Here is a 13,487-nt window from a genome sequence, read left to right on the forward strand (position 1 = left end):
GGCAAGGTTTCTGCCAGGAGCACAGAACTCCTTAGCAGATGTTTTGAGCAGACAGATGGTGGATCCCCACGAGTGGAAATTGGATCCTCATGTATTTCGACAGTTGACAGTGATATGGGGACTCCAGACATAGATCTGTTCGCTTCTCCACTAAATTTCCAGTTGCCAAAGTTTTGCACAAAGATGTTTCATCCAACAGCTTGGAAAGTGGATGCTCTATCATTCAGTTGGAGCAATCTTCACGTCTATGCCTTTCCTCCTCTGCCTCTCCTTCCCAAGGTGCTCTTGAAGGCCAGACAAGACAAGCCCTCCATGATTCTAATAGCTCCAGATTGGCCTCGACAGCACTGGTACCCTCTGCTGAGGAGTTTAGTAAGGAGCCTCCTTGGCCTTTGCCTTCCATTCCACACCTTTTGTCTCAGGCAGGCAATCATTTCCTCAATGTCAGGATTCAGTCCCTGCATCTAACAGCCTGGCATATTCTGTTCTAGAACCTGGAGGGTCGCAGCTTCCTCAGCAAGTTTTGAATGTTATTTTGGAGGCCAGAAGGCCTAGTACAAGGAAAGTTTATGCAGATAAATGGAGGAGATTTTTTATTTGGAGCAAAGCAAAGAGCTTTGATGTTTCCAGGCCTGATTTGAGTGTTTCTCTTCAATATCTTACGGAATTATTAGACAAGGGATTGTCTTTCTCCTCTGTAAAAGTTCATGCTGCAGCCATTTCTGCTCACTATGACTGTGACCCACCATTATTCTCTCATCCTTTGTTTAAGCAATTCCTTAGAGGGCAAAGAACATAAGACCCCAGTAGAGCTCCTACTCCTTCCTGGGATCTCAATTTTGTGTTGGAAAAGCTTACTTTACCTCCTTTTGAACTTGCAGCTACGTCTGAGTTAAAGTTTGTCTTGGAAGACTGCTTTTTTGTTGGCCATTACGTCTGCTAGAAGGGTATCTGAATTACAGGCTCTAATGGCAGTTGAACCCTTCCTGATTTTTCATAAGGATAGGGTATCTCTGCGTACTAACCCTACTTTTATGCCTAACGTGGTTTCAAATGTGGCCTTGAACCAATCTATTCATTTGCCTACTTTTTATGCTGATCCCCAAAATAAAGGGGAGAAAATTTTGCACACTTTGGATATTCACAGGCAGTTGCGTTATTATTTGAGCAGGACTAAAAGGTTCAGACAGTCTCAACAGTTGTTTTTCTTTTGCTTTGGCCTCTCAGGGGAAACCTGTTTCAAAACAAACTATTTCTAAGTGGATTGGCCATTGTATTGCTTTTTGTTATTCTCATCATGGTAAGGAGATTCCGGCTGGAATCAGACCTCATTCCACTAGGGCTACTGCCACTTCTACTGCTTTTTTAAGGGGTGTAGCTACTAAAGATATTTTGGAGGCAGCTACTTGGAGTTCAGTGCACACCTTTTCTAAACATTACCATCTCCCTCTTTATTCCAAATCTAGGGCTGGATTTGCCACTGCAGTCTTACAGGGCATGTTAGCAGCTCCCAATGCTTTATGGTTTTGCCAGCCTCCCTTTACCTTTGCTTTGGGATTCTACCCACAAGTTATGACTGCAGCAATGTGAGATGAAGAACATAGTACAGTTTTGTACCTACCATAAATGTAGATGTTCGAAGATCCACATTGCTGCAGTCCAATTTACCCTCCCTCCTTCCCCTCTGCAGTTTGGAGTGGTTGTATGGTTTGGGTGGTAGAGGTTGTTTGTACATAGGTTTTGGAGGTTTTTCTTTTTTTGGCTGTGGCCTTTCTTTTTAGGGCCTTCTGACATCTGGGGCAAGAAAAGTCTGAGGATATGACGTCGGTCATGCGCTTTAATACCATGACGCACTGACGTCAGATCTGAGCGCCCATGACCGACGCCAGCCTAATACTTTGGTATTCGGGCTGACCGAGGACAGCGGACTACCCACAAGTTATGACTGCAGCAATGTGGATCTTCGAACATCTACATTTATGGTAGGTACAAAACTGTACTTTTATGTAGATCAGAACTCTTATTATTACAGAACTTGATTAGAAAATAAACCACTGAAAAATTGTGCTTCTCTTTTATGACTGTTTGGAAGTTTAGATAGTGCAGCAGACTAGATTTCCCTTGACACTGCTGGGTATTGAAAAGAACTACTCATTTCAGCAGTTATGGCTGATGGGGCATATGGTTGAGCAAGAGTAATCTTTGCTTAGTTTACTTGGTATGAGGAGGTGCAGGTCCAGTTGCATCTTTGGTGATCTAGTAACAGGGTAATGGTTGATGGAAAACCTGAGTTCATGGGTTATAATTTATCAAAAAACATACAGCAATTGGCACAATTTTCATCTGCTGTAAAGTATGTCAAGAGTGTAAATTCAGAATTGCTAAAAAATAACTAATTTCTTAGTCCTTTATTGGTGTGTGTGTGTGTGTGTGTGTGTGTGTGTTGGTGTGTGTGTGTGTGTGTGTGTGTGTGTGTGTGTGTGTGTGTGTGTGTGTGTGTGTGTGTGTGTGTGTGTGTGTGTGGATGTTGGTGTGTGTGTGTATGTTGGTGTGTGTGTGTATGTTGGTGTGTGTGTGTATGTTGGTGTGTGTGTGTGTATGTTGGTGTGTGTGTGTGTGTATGTTGGTGTGTGTGTGTGTATGTTGGTGTGTGTGTGTGTGTGTGTGTGTGTGTGTGTGTGTGTGTGTGTGTGTATATGTTGGTGTGTGTGTGTGTGTGTGTATGTGTGTGTGTGTGTGTGTGTGTGTGTGTATGTTGGTGTGTGTGTGTGTGTGTGTGTGTGTGTGTGTGTATGTTGGTGTGTGTGTGTGTGTGTGTATGTTGGTGTGTGTGTGTGTGTGTGTGTATGTTGGTGTGTGTGTGTGTGTGTGTGTGTGGATGTAGGTGTGTGTGTGGATGTAGGTGTGTGTGTGGATGTAGGTGTGTGTGTGTGTGTGTGGATGTAGGTGTGTGTGTGTGTGTGTGGATGTAGGTGTGTGTGTGTGTGTGTGGATGTTGGTGTGTGTGTGTGTGTGTGTGTGGTGTGTGTGTGTGTGTGTGTGTGTGTGTGTGGATGTTGGTGTTTGTGTGTGTGGATGTTGGTGTTTGTGTGTGTGGATGTTGGTGTGTGTGTGTGGATGTTGGTGTGTGTGTGGATGTTGGTGTGTGTGTGTGTGTGTGCATGCGTGCGTGTGATGGGGTTGTGTGTGCGTGCGTGTGATGGGGGTGTGTGTGTGATGGGTGCAGTTGTTCCTCTTTACGTAACCAGCAAAGGACAGGCTACAGACATTGCCACAGTTGCTGGATTATGTGACTGAGGAGTCTGGTAGTGTGACGAAATAAAAGGAAAACCAGCATGGACATTATTGAATTAGAGTAGGAGCCAGATCAAAGGAAAAATGAGGCTACTGTTGTATGTAAATTTGTGATTGGAAAAAGAGATGCCACATGGCTACTTAGATGGACATACAATTTTAGGAAACAAAGGCAATGGTGGGCACGTGTGGTGTAGTGGAGGGAGGGCACCACATTGGATGTTGTGTTTAAATGTCTTCTAACTTCAGTGACTTTGGTTTTTGAAATGTAGCTCTCCAATAAGCTCGGGGCTTTTGTAATGAGGGGTATTCTTTGAGGACAAATGGTTGTGAAGAAGCAGTGTATGTAGGTTATATGATTTGTCTGAAAATACATTTAATCCCTTTTCTACACAAGGTTTCTCTGTGAAGTTTTCATAAGGGATGTATATGCAATAGTCTTGCTTAACCTGATGGGAAGTAACAGGGCATACATACTTTGAGGTAGGTGAACGCTTGCAAAATAAAGTGTATATGAAGAGTCTTCAAAGGAGAGAGAATGGCTGTGAATTGCTAGCACACTGAGAGACTGTACATTTTGAGCATGCATCTGACAACTATTTAAACTGTATGGAAGTTTATACTCAACACCTTTATCAGGGAGTCTGAATTCAAGGGGCTCAGACAGTCTCATATGGAGCCCTTGTAAGAAGGGTCTGGAAAGCGTGGGAGTGAGGTACCACTGCCAGCTTTCCTATTGTAGGAAAGATAGGCGACTCTTTGTCTCTGGAGAGACGCATGCTACCCTGAAGAGATGAATAGCATTTGAGGAGCTTGAAAGAGCCACTGAGGGAAGCAGCTCCAGGTATGATTTACTCCACAGGATGTGCAACTTGATCAGCTTCCTACTATTGGACTGTTGCTGCTGCTGTGGAAACCAATGGGGCTGTTTGTTAGCAAATCGGCTATTACTGCATTTTATAATCTGGGGAAGACCAAATGTCATGTCATGGAACAGATGGGCTATTTATAAGGAGTTAATGTAGCCATCAGGCAGGATCCTATGATGGCAGAGCTTAAGGGGGGAGGCTTGTATGAGAATAAATAGTTTGGGCATATATTGATATTAACTATGCATTTAATATTCCATGACTAAGTTTCATTATGACCAGAAATCTGTGTTTTTAATCAGTTATTGTTGTAACTGTTTCCACAGGATGTTTTAAAATGTTATATTGATGCTTAAACTGTTGGGAAATGACAGGTCATTAGTTCTTCATGGAGGGTATTTATTAGCAAGGTTGAGTACACGTGAAGAGTCTTTGTTTTGGAGAAAACCATGATTGACTAATAGTATATTGGAACAATTTATTTCAAGCATTTATCTGTTAATTGAATTTGTACTGTACGCACGATTATGACCTTCCTTGAATGCAAGTGACTGAAAAGGCTCTATATCAGGAAGGTGTTCAGGTTGGGCACTCTGATATTATTGATTGTTTGATATTTCATGTTGCTTTGAATTTGGAAGATTTTTTTTTTTAAATACACACTGAAAATATTATGACTTTTGATTCTGTTTTAACATGGTCTTCATGACAGGGGGATCCCAATGGGGACATCATGATTAAACTTTTGGAAATTAACCGGTTGTATATAGACTATTTGCAAGTTCATGTATGTCTGTTTGTTGTTGTTGATGATCATTCCATTTTAGTATTGAATCATCCTAACAGTTGCATGCTAGGGGTGACACTGCCATAATGGTCCATTGCAGTGATGTCCTTCATGGATGCATCTGCAGTCATAACAACTGGGTTGTCCTGTCGTCAGGCAGCCCTTCAGTCGGCCGGATTCCAAAGTCCGGGTCTGGCTTCGGCTGATGTCGCACTCCACCCGACGTCATCTCTGTTGGTCTTCGGGTATAAAGGCATCAGCCGACGCCATTTTCTTCAGTCTTTCTTGCCGCGTGGCGCCCGAAGCAGAAGCTGTTCGCAAGTGCCGGTCGGTCGGATCCAGAGATTACTTCTCCCGAATACTACTTCGAAGACTTCTAAAGCTAAGTACCCCGTTGGGGACTCTTTCTTGCCTCAGCCGATGTCAGAAAAAGTTAACAATTGTTTAACCTGTGGGAAACAAATACCTCATAAAGATTTCCACTCTTACTGTCTGCCTTGTTTAGGCCCAGCCCACGACGTAGCAGCCTGTTCGGCCTGTGCTTCTTTCAACCGGCACGCTTAGGCGTCGGTCTGAGTTTGCAGAACAGTTTTTCGGTTCTGATTTTGCGTACATTATGCCGTCGGATCCTCCGACTACCCAATCTACCAAAAAATGCAAAGATAAAGACCGACACTCGCGGTCCGCGGTTTCGGCTGAAACCATGGTTAAGCAAACCGCGAGTGTCTCGGTTTCGGCCGAAACCGAGAAAACTGATCTAAGTACAGATGAACCTATTCCTACAACTGAGGCCCCTGCTACAACTCTTGAATCGACCTCAGAAATTTTACCCACTACGGTGGTTGACTTATCAGACACCATCCCTTTGGATGTCTCTACCCCAGCACGTGGTGCTGCTAGGCCTCCAGCAGCCATGTCCATTAAGGCCTTCGCCAGGGCTAAAGCAGCCAAGACTACTAAAACAATGCCTGTTAAACCCCCCACATCCAGGCCCTCTTCTAGTTCTCAAATGCTTACATTGGCAGAAGATTTAATTTCTTTAATTAGAGGATCTCAATCTCACCCAGACAGGGCCTCTCAGCCCCCAGAGAAGAGACCTAGGGCAGAGCCCCCTGAGCCAGTGTCTTCTGACGAATCTGCTGATGAATCAGACATAACTGACCAGCCTGAGGCTCCCTTCTCCAATTTTGAAGACTCTGATGCTGAAGAATCCATTCCAGCTGCTTCCCCACCAGAAGAATTCTCCTTTGGGGAAACCTTGCATGCCATGTGAGAACAGTTCCAATGGCAGCAACAGGATTTTTCAGACTCCAGAAAAAGACTTAGGACCTTTCTGCACCTCCCACAGCACAGGCCCTTAGCTATACCTCCTGTTCTCTCTGTGGTGGATGATGCTTTCAATGATGTTTGCTCCGCTCCAGATTCTTTGCCCCAGCCCCTGCCAAACCAGACAGATTTTACAGGGTGCCAGATACTCATCACCACCTTTACAAGGCCCCACTTGCAGACCCAGAAACTATATCCCAGGGTCCCAAGGCAGTAGTCGCGACCATAGCTAAAAACCCTATTCCTTCTGAAAGGGAAGCAAGGTCATTAGACAGATGGGGTAAAAAGGTCTACACTTCAGCTACTCTCTCAGCTAGAGCTTTAAACTGTCAGTTTCACATGATACAATACCAAGAGTTTATGCTTGATCAGTTAACTAAAAAACTAACCACTGATGAATCTCTTGATAAGAAATATGTATTAGAGATGGTAAATAACATACAACAGGTTAGCAACCATTCCTTAAAATGTGGCTATGATGCACTGGAGGCTTCATTTAGATCAGCCATGACAGGCACAGTGATAAGAAGGCATGCATGGCTAAAGGAACAAGTTTTACGGATCATGTTAAAGCTAAGCTGCTAGATGCTCCTATGGACAAGACAAGTTTGTTTGGTACACCTGCCCAGCAGGTTATGAAGAAAATGGAAGAAAAGCAAAATCTGTTCAAACTGTTAAAGATTTCTTGCAGGTTCAACCCCCAAGGTTTAGCAGGAACTGGCCTGCCAAAAATTGGTCCTTTCCTGACTCCACAAAATTTCAAAGGGGCAGGAATAGACGTTCCAGAGGCAGAAACCAATCCAGAGGAGGTGCCTACAGAGGACGACAGTGGCAAGGTAACAACAGAGCCACAGACACAGCCACTGCCACTACATCAGCACAACCACATTGACTTAACCCTAAATCCGCCTACCAGGGAACAAATAGCAGCTCCTCTAGGCGGAAAGTTAACCTTATTTTCAAACAACTGGCACTTCATAACAAAAGACAAGTGGATTCTACAAACCATAGATCAAGGTTATCGGTTTCACTTCCACTCTTTACCAGTCAAAAGAGGAATGCCAAATCTACCTCCAAATCAAAAAACAGAGGCTCTACGCCAGATAATGGAGTTAGCAAACATGAGAGCTGTGGAAAGAGTGCCAACAGCAGAGCAAGGAAAAGGGTTCTATTCCAGACTATTCCTAGTTCCAAGAAAGGAAAAAAGTTGGAGACCAATTCTCGACCTGTCCACCTTAAATTCATACATCATTGTCCCAAAATTCAAAATGCTGACCCTACAGCAACTTCTTCCCATGCTGGGCAAGGAGTCTTGGCTGGTAACTCTAGCTCTCAAGGAGGCATACCTGCACGTCCCCATTCGACCAATCTGCAGAAGATACCTCAGATTTCTTGCAGGATCAGAGCACTATCAATTCTCAGCATTGCCCTTTGGCTTATCTACTGCGCCCAGAGTATTCACGAAATGCCTGGCATCAGTAATCGCCCATTGCAGACTACAGGGAATTCAAATTTACCCATACCTGGACGACTGCCTGCTACAAGGGGACAACAAAAGCAAGCTGACAACAGATTTACAAAGGGTCATTTACTTGCTACAAGCACTGGGATACACAGTCAATTTACAAAAGTCAAGGCTGATACCATCCCAAACAAGGACATTCTTGGGCGCGGAATTGGACACAGTAAAACAAATGGCATTCCTGACTACAGAAAAACAAAAAGAACTTCCTCTTTACTTCTTGGCACTAACAAAACTGAACAAGTTAACAGCAAGAAAAGTACTGCAGGCCTTGGGGTTCATGGCATCATGCATAATCTTGGTTCCATTTGCCAGACTACATATGAGAAAACTACAGTGGTACCTAAAGAATTTATGGTCCCAACACAGACACAGTCTAGAAACAGAAATCCCACTAATTCCATGCTTAAAACAGGAGTTCCTATGGTGGGCTCAGGCATGCCAGTCAAACCCAGGCCTACCCTTTCGCAGATGTCAAGCAAGCCAGACCATCACAACAGGCGCTGCAGACCTAGGATGGGGGCCCACATGCTGGACAAATGCGTGCAAGGATTGTGGACACAGGATCAACTTCACCTGCACATCAACCTAAAAGAAATGCTGGCAGTAAAACTGGCAATCCAAAAGTTCAAACCATTTCTCAAAGAGGGCCAGTTGATGATAAGGACAGACAACACCACAGTCATGTGGTACATCAACAAACAGGGAGGCACTCATTCATACCCCTATGCAGAATGACCTTGGAGCTGTGGACCCTGGCACTCAGCTACAACATCCAGTTACAGGCAATATTTGTACCGGGGAAAGACAATACTCTAGCAGACATATTAAGCAGAACCACCCGGATGCCCACGAATGGAAGCTGCACCGGACATCTTCAACACCATCTCAAAGAAATGAGGAATGCCACAGATAAACCTATTCGCATCACCTCTCAATCACCAGCTCAAAAAATTCTGCACAAGGACCTTCCACCCACTAGCATGGAAGGTGGATTCGCTCTCCTTCAACTGGAAAGGCCTAACAGCATATGCATTCCCACCTCTTCCTTTGATACACAAGGTACTACTAAAAATCAAGGAAGAACGTCCAAGGATAATCCTGATAGCTCGAACTGGCCAAGACAACACTGGTACCCACTACTGAGGAGCATGTCTCGAACAATATGTGGCCAATACCCTGATGCCTTTGATGTTAACTCAGAACAACTACAGCATCATACATCCAAACCTAAAAACGTTGCAACTGACTGCATGGAACATCACATAGCAGCAGATAATCCAGAACTTTCCAAAGAGTAAAAGACATTATTCTTGAAGCACGCAGACCTTCAACAAGAAGGAACTATGCTGGAAAATGGAAAAGGTTTGTCATTTGGAGTACGGAAAGAGGAAAAGATGTGTCAAACATAGATATGCCTAACATTCTGGAGTATCTGGCGAACTTCTTCATTCAGGCCTGTCCTACTCCTCCATCAAGATACATGCATCAGCTATTTCAGCAGAATACAGCTTTGATCCACCTGTTTTTTCGCACCCTTTGCTCAGGCAGTTCCTCAGAGGAATCAAGAATGTAAAACCTCCAAGGAAACCGCCATTACCAGCTTGGGATTTAAATTTTGTGCTAGAAAAATTGACACTATCACCCTTTGAACCAGCAGCAACAGCAGACCTACAACACCTGTCATGGAAAACTGCTTTCCTTCTGGCAATTACTTCAGCAAGGAGGGTTTCAGAACTACAGGCCTTAATGGCAGTGCAACCCTTCCTAATCTTCCACCAAGATAGAGTGTCCATGAGGACTAATCCTACATTTATGCCCAAGGTGGTGTCCAGAGTGTCTTTAAACCAGGCAATCCACCTACCTACCTTCTTTCCCAACCCACAAAACAGAGGGGAAAGAATACTGCATACCTTGGATGTACATAGACAGCTACGCTACTACTTGGACATAGCAAGAAATAGCAGAAAGACTGACCAACTTTTTGTAGCCTATGCAACAGGAAGGGAAGGAAATGCTATTTCCAAACAGACAATCTCCAAATGGATAGGAAATTGCATACGATTCTGTTACTCCTTCCATGGAAAACCAATTCCACAGAACATAAGACCTCATTCTACAAGGGCAACAGCCACTACCACAGCCTTCTTACGAGGAGTGGCAACCAAAGACATTATTGCGGCGGCTACTTGGACCTCCGTGCATACATTTGCCAAGCATTATAATTTGCCTCTATATTCCAGATCCCGAGCAGGGTTTGCCACTGCTGTACTGCAAGGGATCCTAAACACACCATAATCTACTTTTATCCTCCTCCCTAGTTGGCTATGGTATTCTACCCAGTTGTTATGACTGCAGATGCATCCATGAAGGACATAGTACAGTTTTGTACCTACCATAAATGTAGATGTCCGAACTGGATAGCATCTGCAGTCAGGATTACCCTCCTTCCCCTCTGTGGTACTCCTAGGGTGTTTACCCTCCTAATAGCTAGCTGTTGGGGGGGGGAGTCTTTTATGGTGTATTTGTTTGTATATATGTACATACATGCTTATTGTTGTGTTTACCTCTATCTATTTGGAAACATTGGCATCCATCCAAATTTTAGCCTGCAAGAGGGCTTCTGGCATCTGGGGCAAGAAACACTGAAGAAAATGGCGTCGGCTGATGCCTTTATACCCGAAGACCAACAGAGATGACGTCGGGTGGAGTGCGACATCAGCCGAAGCCGGACCCGGACTTTGGAATCCGGCCGACTGAAGGGCTGCCTGACGACAGGACAACCCAGTTGTTATGACTGCAGATGCTATCCAGTTCGGACATCTACATTTATGGTAGGTACAAAACTGTACTTTTTTCCTCTTTTTGTCTCTGTTCCTGATGTGAATAAGTGGGTTATGCATATAGATTACGTGGGATGTAAATGCATACACTTATCAGTTTAGCATCATCTTGTACACAAAGATTGTTTTTCCATATCCTAATAACTTTTTATTTAGGTCAGGATGCATGAATTTTCTGAGACTAACAAGTTTAATTGCTCATAGGAGTATATGATGCATTTAATATTGAAATAAGTGTTAGCCCGGTGTAAAACGAAAACAAAATGAGTTAAGAAAATGGATTAGAGAAGCAATTCTGTCTTGGGAAAACTGGATTGGAGTTAAGGTGGACTATTAATTGAGGAGCAAAGGATGAATGCAAGTGGATCTTTATCCCTTTTTGCCTTGTTTTGCTGCTTTGCTGATAGCAGTATAGAGAGGTTTGAGTTGAGGTGGATAGTGGAATAATTAACAGATAAAAAGTTCAAAAGGAAATTAGTTAAAATAAGAAACCATTGTAGGTGTCCTGCTTTTATGACCAGCTACACTGGATTGTTGTGTATAGGCTTGCATAGGGCTGAGTGAGGAGGAAGAGGTCATGATATCATTGTGTCATTGAAGAGTCACTTGAGAAGGAATATTGCAGTGATATATTTTTGTATCATATATTCTTCATTTATTTGTTGAAGATTGTCTTCTAATCAGTAAAGTTTTTATTTTCTTGAAAAGTAAATGAAAAAGACAAGATTACCTAGATGGAAGGTAAGTATTTAACTGTAGAGGGTAGAGGAAGTTTTCAAATCTTGTACTTTTTAGTAATGTTACGTCATTTAAGTGGTAATTAGCTTATTAGACTTTTATCACGGAGTTCCTTGGGGACAAAACACCACTCTGTCATCCAGTTAAGAGTACTTTGTTGTCCTAGTTCTAAGGTATAACAAACAATAAGATGTTTTCAAAGTTTGTGTTGTGCTTATGATTTTAATTATAATGTAAAGTAGTGGCTTTGAATGAATGAATCTGAGATTTCTTGCTGTTAGTTTTACTTTTATAGCACACTTTGGGCAGTCAGGAACCATCTGAACTAAGAAGTTGCATATGCACACAAGGGGAGCTGTGTTAAGGATGGCCTGTGCCTCCCAAATAAGAGGATGGTGGTGATTGGTGTACAGTTTTATCTAGTTGAATGATATTTGCATTCCATTAGTAGAAAGCAGTTGACTTTTGGTGTTGAAGTTTAGAATGATAGTTTAGTGACAATTACCTTAATGGAATTTAACATTATTCTACTTTAGACACTCACTAGGGAGCCTGATTTATTTTAGTGAATTCACACTATTAAATACAATTATTTCATTAACTTACTTGACCCATTTCACCTTTTTTGCGTTCTAACTTCATATTTCTAAACTTGTAATTATTCAACCTTTTCTTGTTACCATATTCATTTTTGCCAGTTTCCAGCCAAGTCCATTGGTTTAACATCTAATTGTGGTATCAGTGTTAATGTACTTCAGGAGTATAATTACTTTCTACCTGCAAATCCCATTTACGCATTGTGTTCATGGTTTCCTACGATGGTAATAACAGATGTCTGTGCCCTTCTCCTGGGAGTTAACTATTTAGCCTCACTCCTGTGAGTTGTCTATTTATCCTCATTTGGGATTAACTATTTTCATTTTATTTTAATGATGACAAAAATGCATTAGAAATGAATGTGTCAGTGTTATAAAACAGGAAGAAAGTTTTGCCGAGTGTATTGTTTTGGAGTTCTCATAACTGTGAAGTATTGTAATAGTTTGCTACTTTGCTGCTGTTTGTATCCAAGTGATACAGTAAATCACAAATGTGAAAAGTTGACTATACATCTTAAATGTCCTTTTAGACTGGAGTTTATTTTCCTTTGTATTTTACAGTAACAAGAAGCTGCTTGCTGAAGCTCCTGGTGAAACTCTCTTTGCTGCAGAAGAGGAAGCTGCACGAGTAGCACTTCGGAAACTGTACAGATACACAGACAATAGACGCCCCTGGAACTTTTATAAACCCCAAAAGGAGCAAATAGAACAGAAGTTTATAAGTAGCAATTAGAAAGTATTGAAAAGTGGAGGGAAATGATAAATTTGCCTTTTTAAATTTATATAAGAAAATGTAGTTGGTGTAACCAGGGACACTTTGAAGTAGTTCTTGCACTGGGATGGCATAGCTGGTACTCTAAGCTCCATTAAGTGTGAAGGCAAGACATTGTACCTTTTGTTCCAGCTGAGACGCACTGCTGTATGAGAAGAAATGCTCTAGTTTGTCACGTTATAGAGTAGTACAGTACCTACTATTTACCTAGTGATGGATATTGTTTTTCCTAAAATTATTCAGATTTAAATGATGTAGCAAGCTTGACAAACACATCTACTATAAATTTATGATCTGTGTTTTATAATTGATGGCTTTTGTCCCAGTCTTGGTTGTTTTGTAAGATTTTCACTGCACTTAATATAGTACCCGTGCCTGCCAGTATAAAGAATATAAAAGATTTTCTGCATTGAGTGTGTTAATTGTTCTTGACTGCATATCTGTGTAAAAATACTTGTTTATGCTGAATGTTGAATGTTTCTTCTAATGGTAGCCACTGTTTTTGTTACTGTTCATATGTGTTTTTCTGATTAGCCTTTCATGGTATTCAAAAAAACTGTAATCGTGCATGCAAGAAATAATGAATAATCTCTTCAATAAACCAGCCAGTCTGGTAGCACAGATATAGAGATACTTACATTGCTGTTCTGTGGGGATGTTGAGAAGCCTAGCCGTACATTCTTAGCTTTTTACCCTTGTATTTTGTCTACAAATAACCCATAAATGGGCAGGGAAAGTAT

At 42.2% G+C, this 13,487-nt stretch overlaps 1 protein-coding gene across 1 annotated transcript in view; it reads left to right on the forward strand.

Moving 5' to 3' along the window:
* MRPL44 (mitochondrial ribosomal protein L44) overlaps positions 1-13,148 on the forward strand; it is a 174,034-nt gene extending 160,886 nt beyond the window's left edge. The window contains exon 4 of the mRNA XM_044070428.1: positions 12,537-13,148. Within this exon, the coding sequence (XP_043926363.1) occupies positions 12,537-12,708 (172 nt within the window). The 3' untranslated portion in view covers positions 12,709-13,148. The remainder of the gene's footprint in view (positions 1-12,536) is intronic.
* The last annotated feature ends 339 nt before the right edge of the window (positions 13,149-13,487 follow it).

Source organism: Protopterus annectens, chromosome 4.part1, assembly GCF_019279795.1.
Source record: "Protopterus annectens isolate FY-2018-M chromosome 4.part1, PAN1.0, whole genome shotgun sequence".
NCBI lineage: Eukaryota > Metazoa > Chordata > Ceratodontiformes > Protopteridae > Protopterus > Protopterus annectens.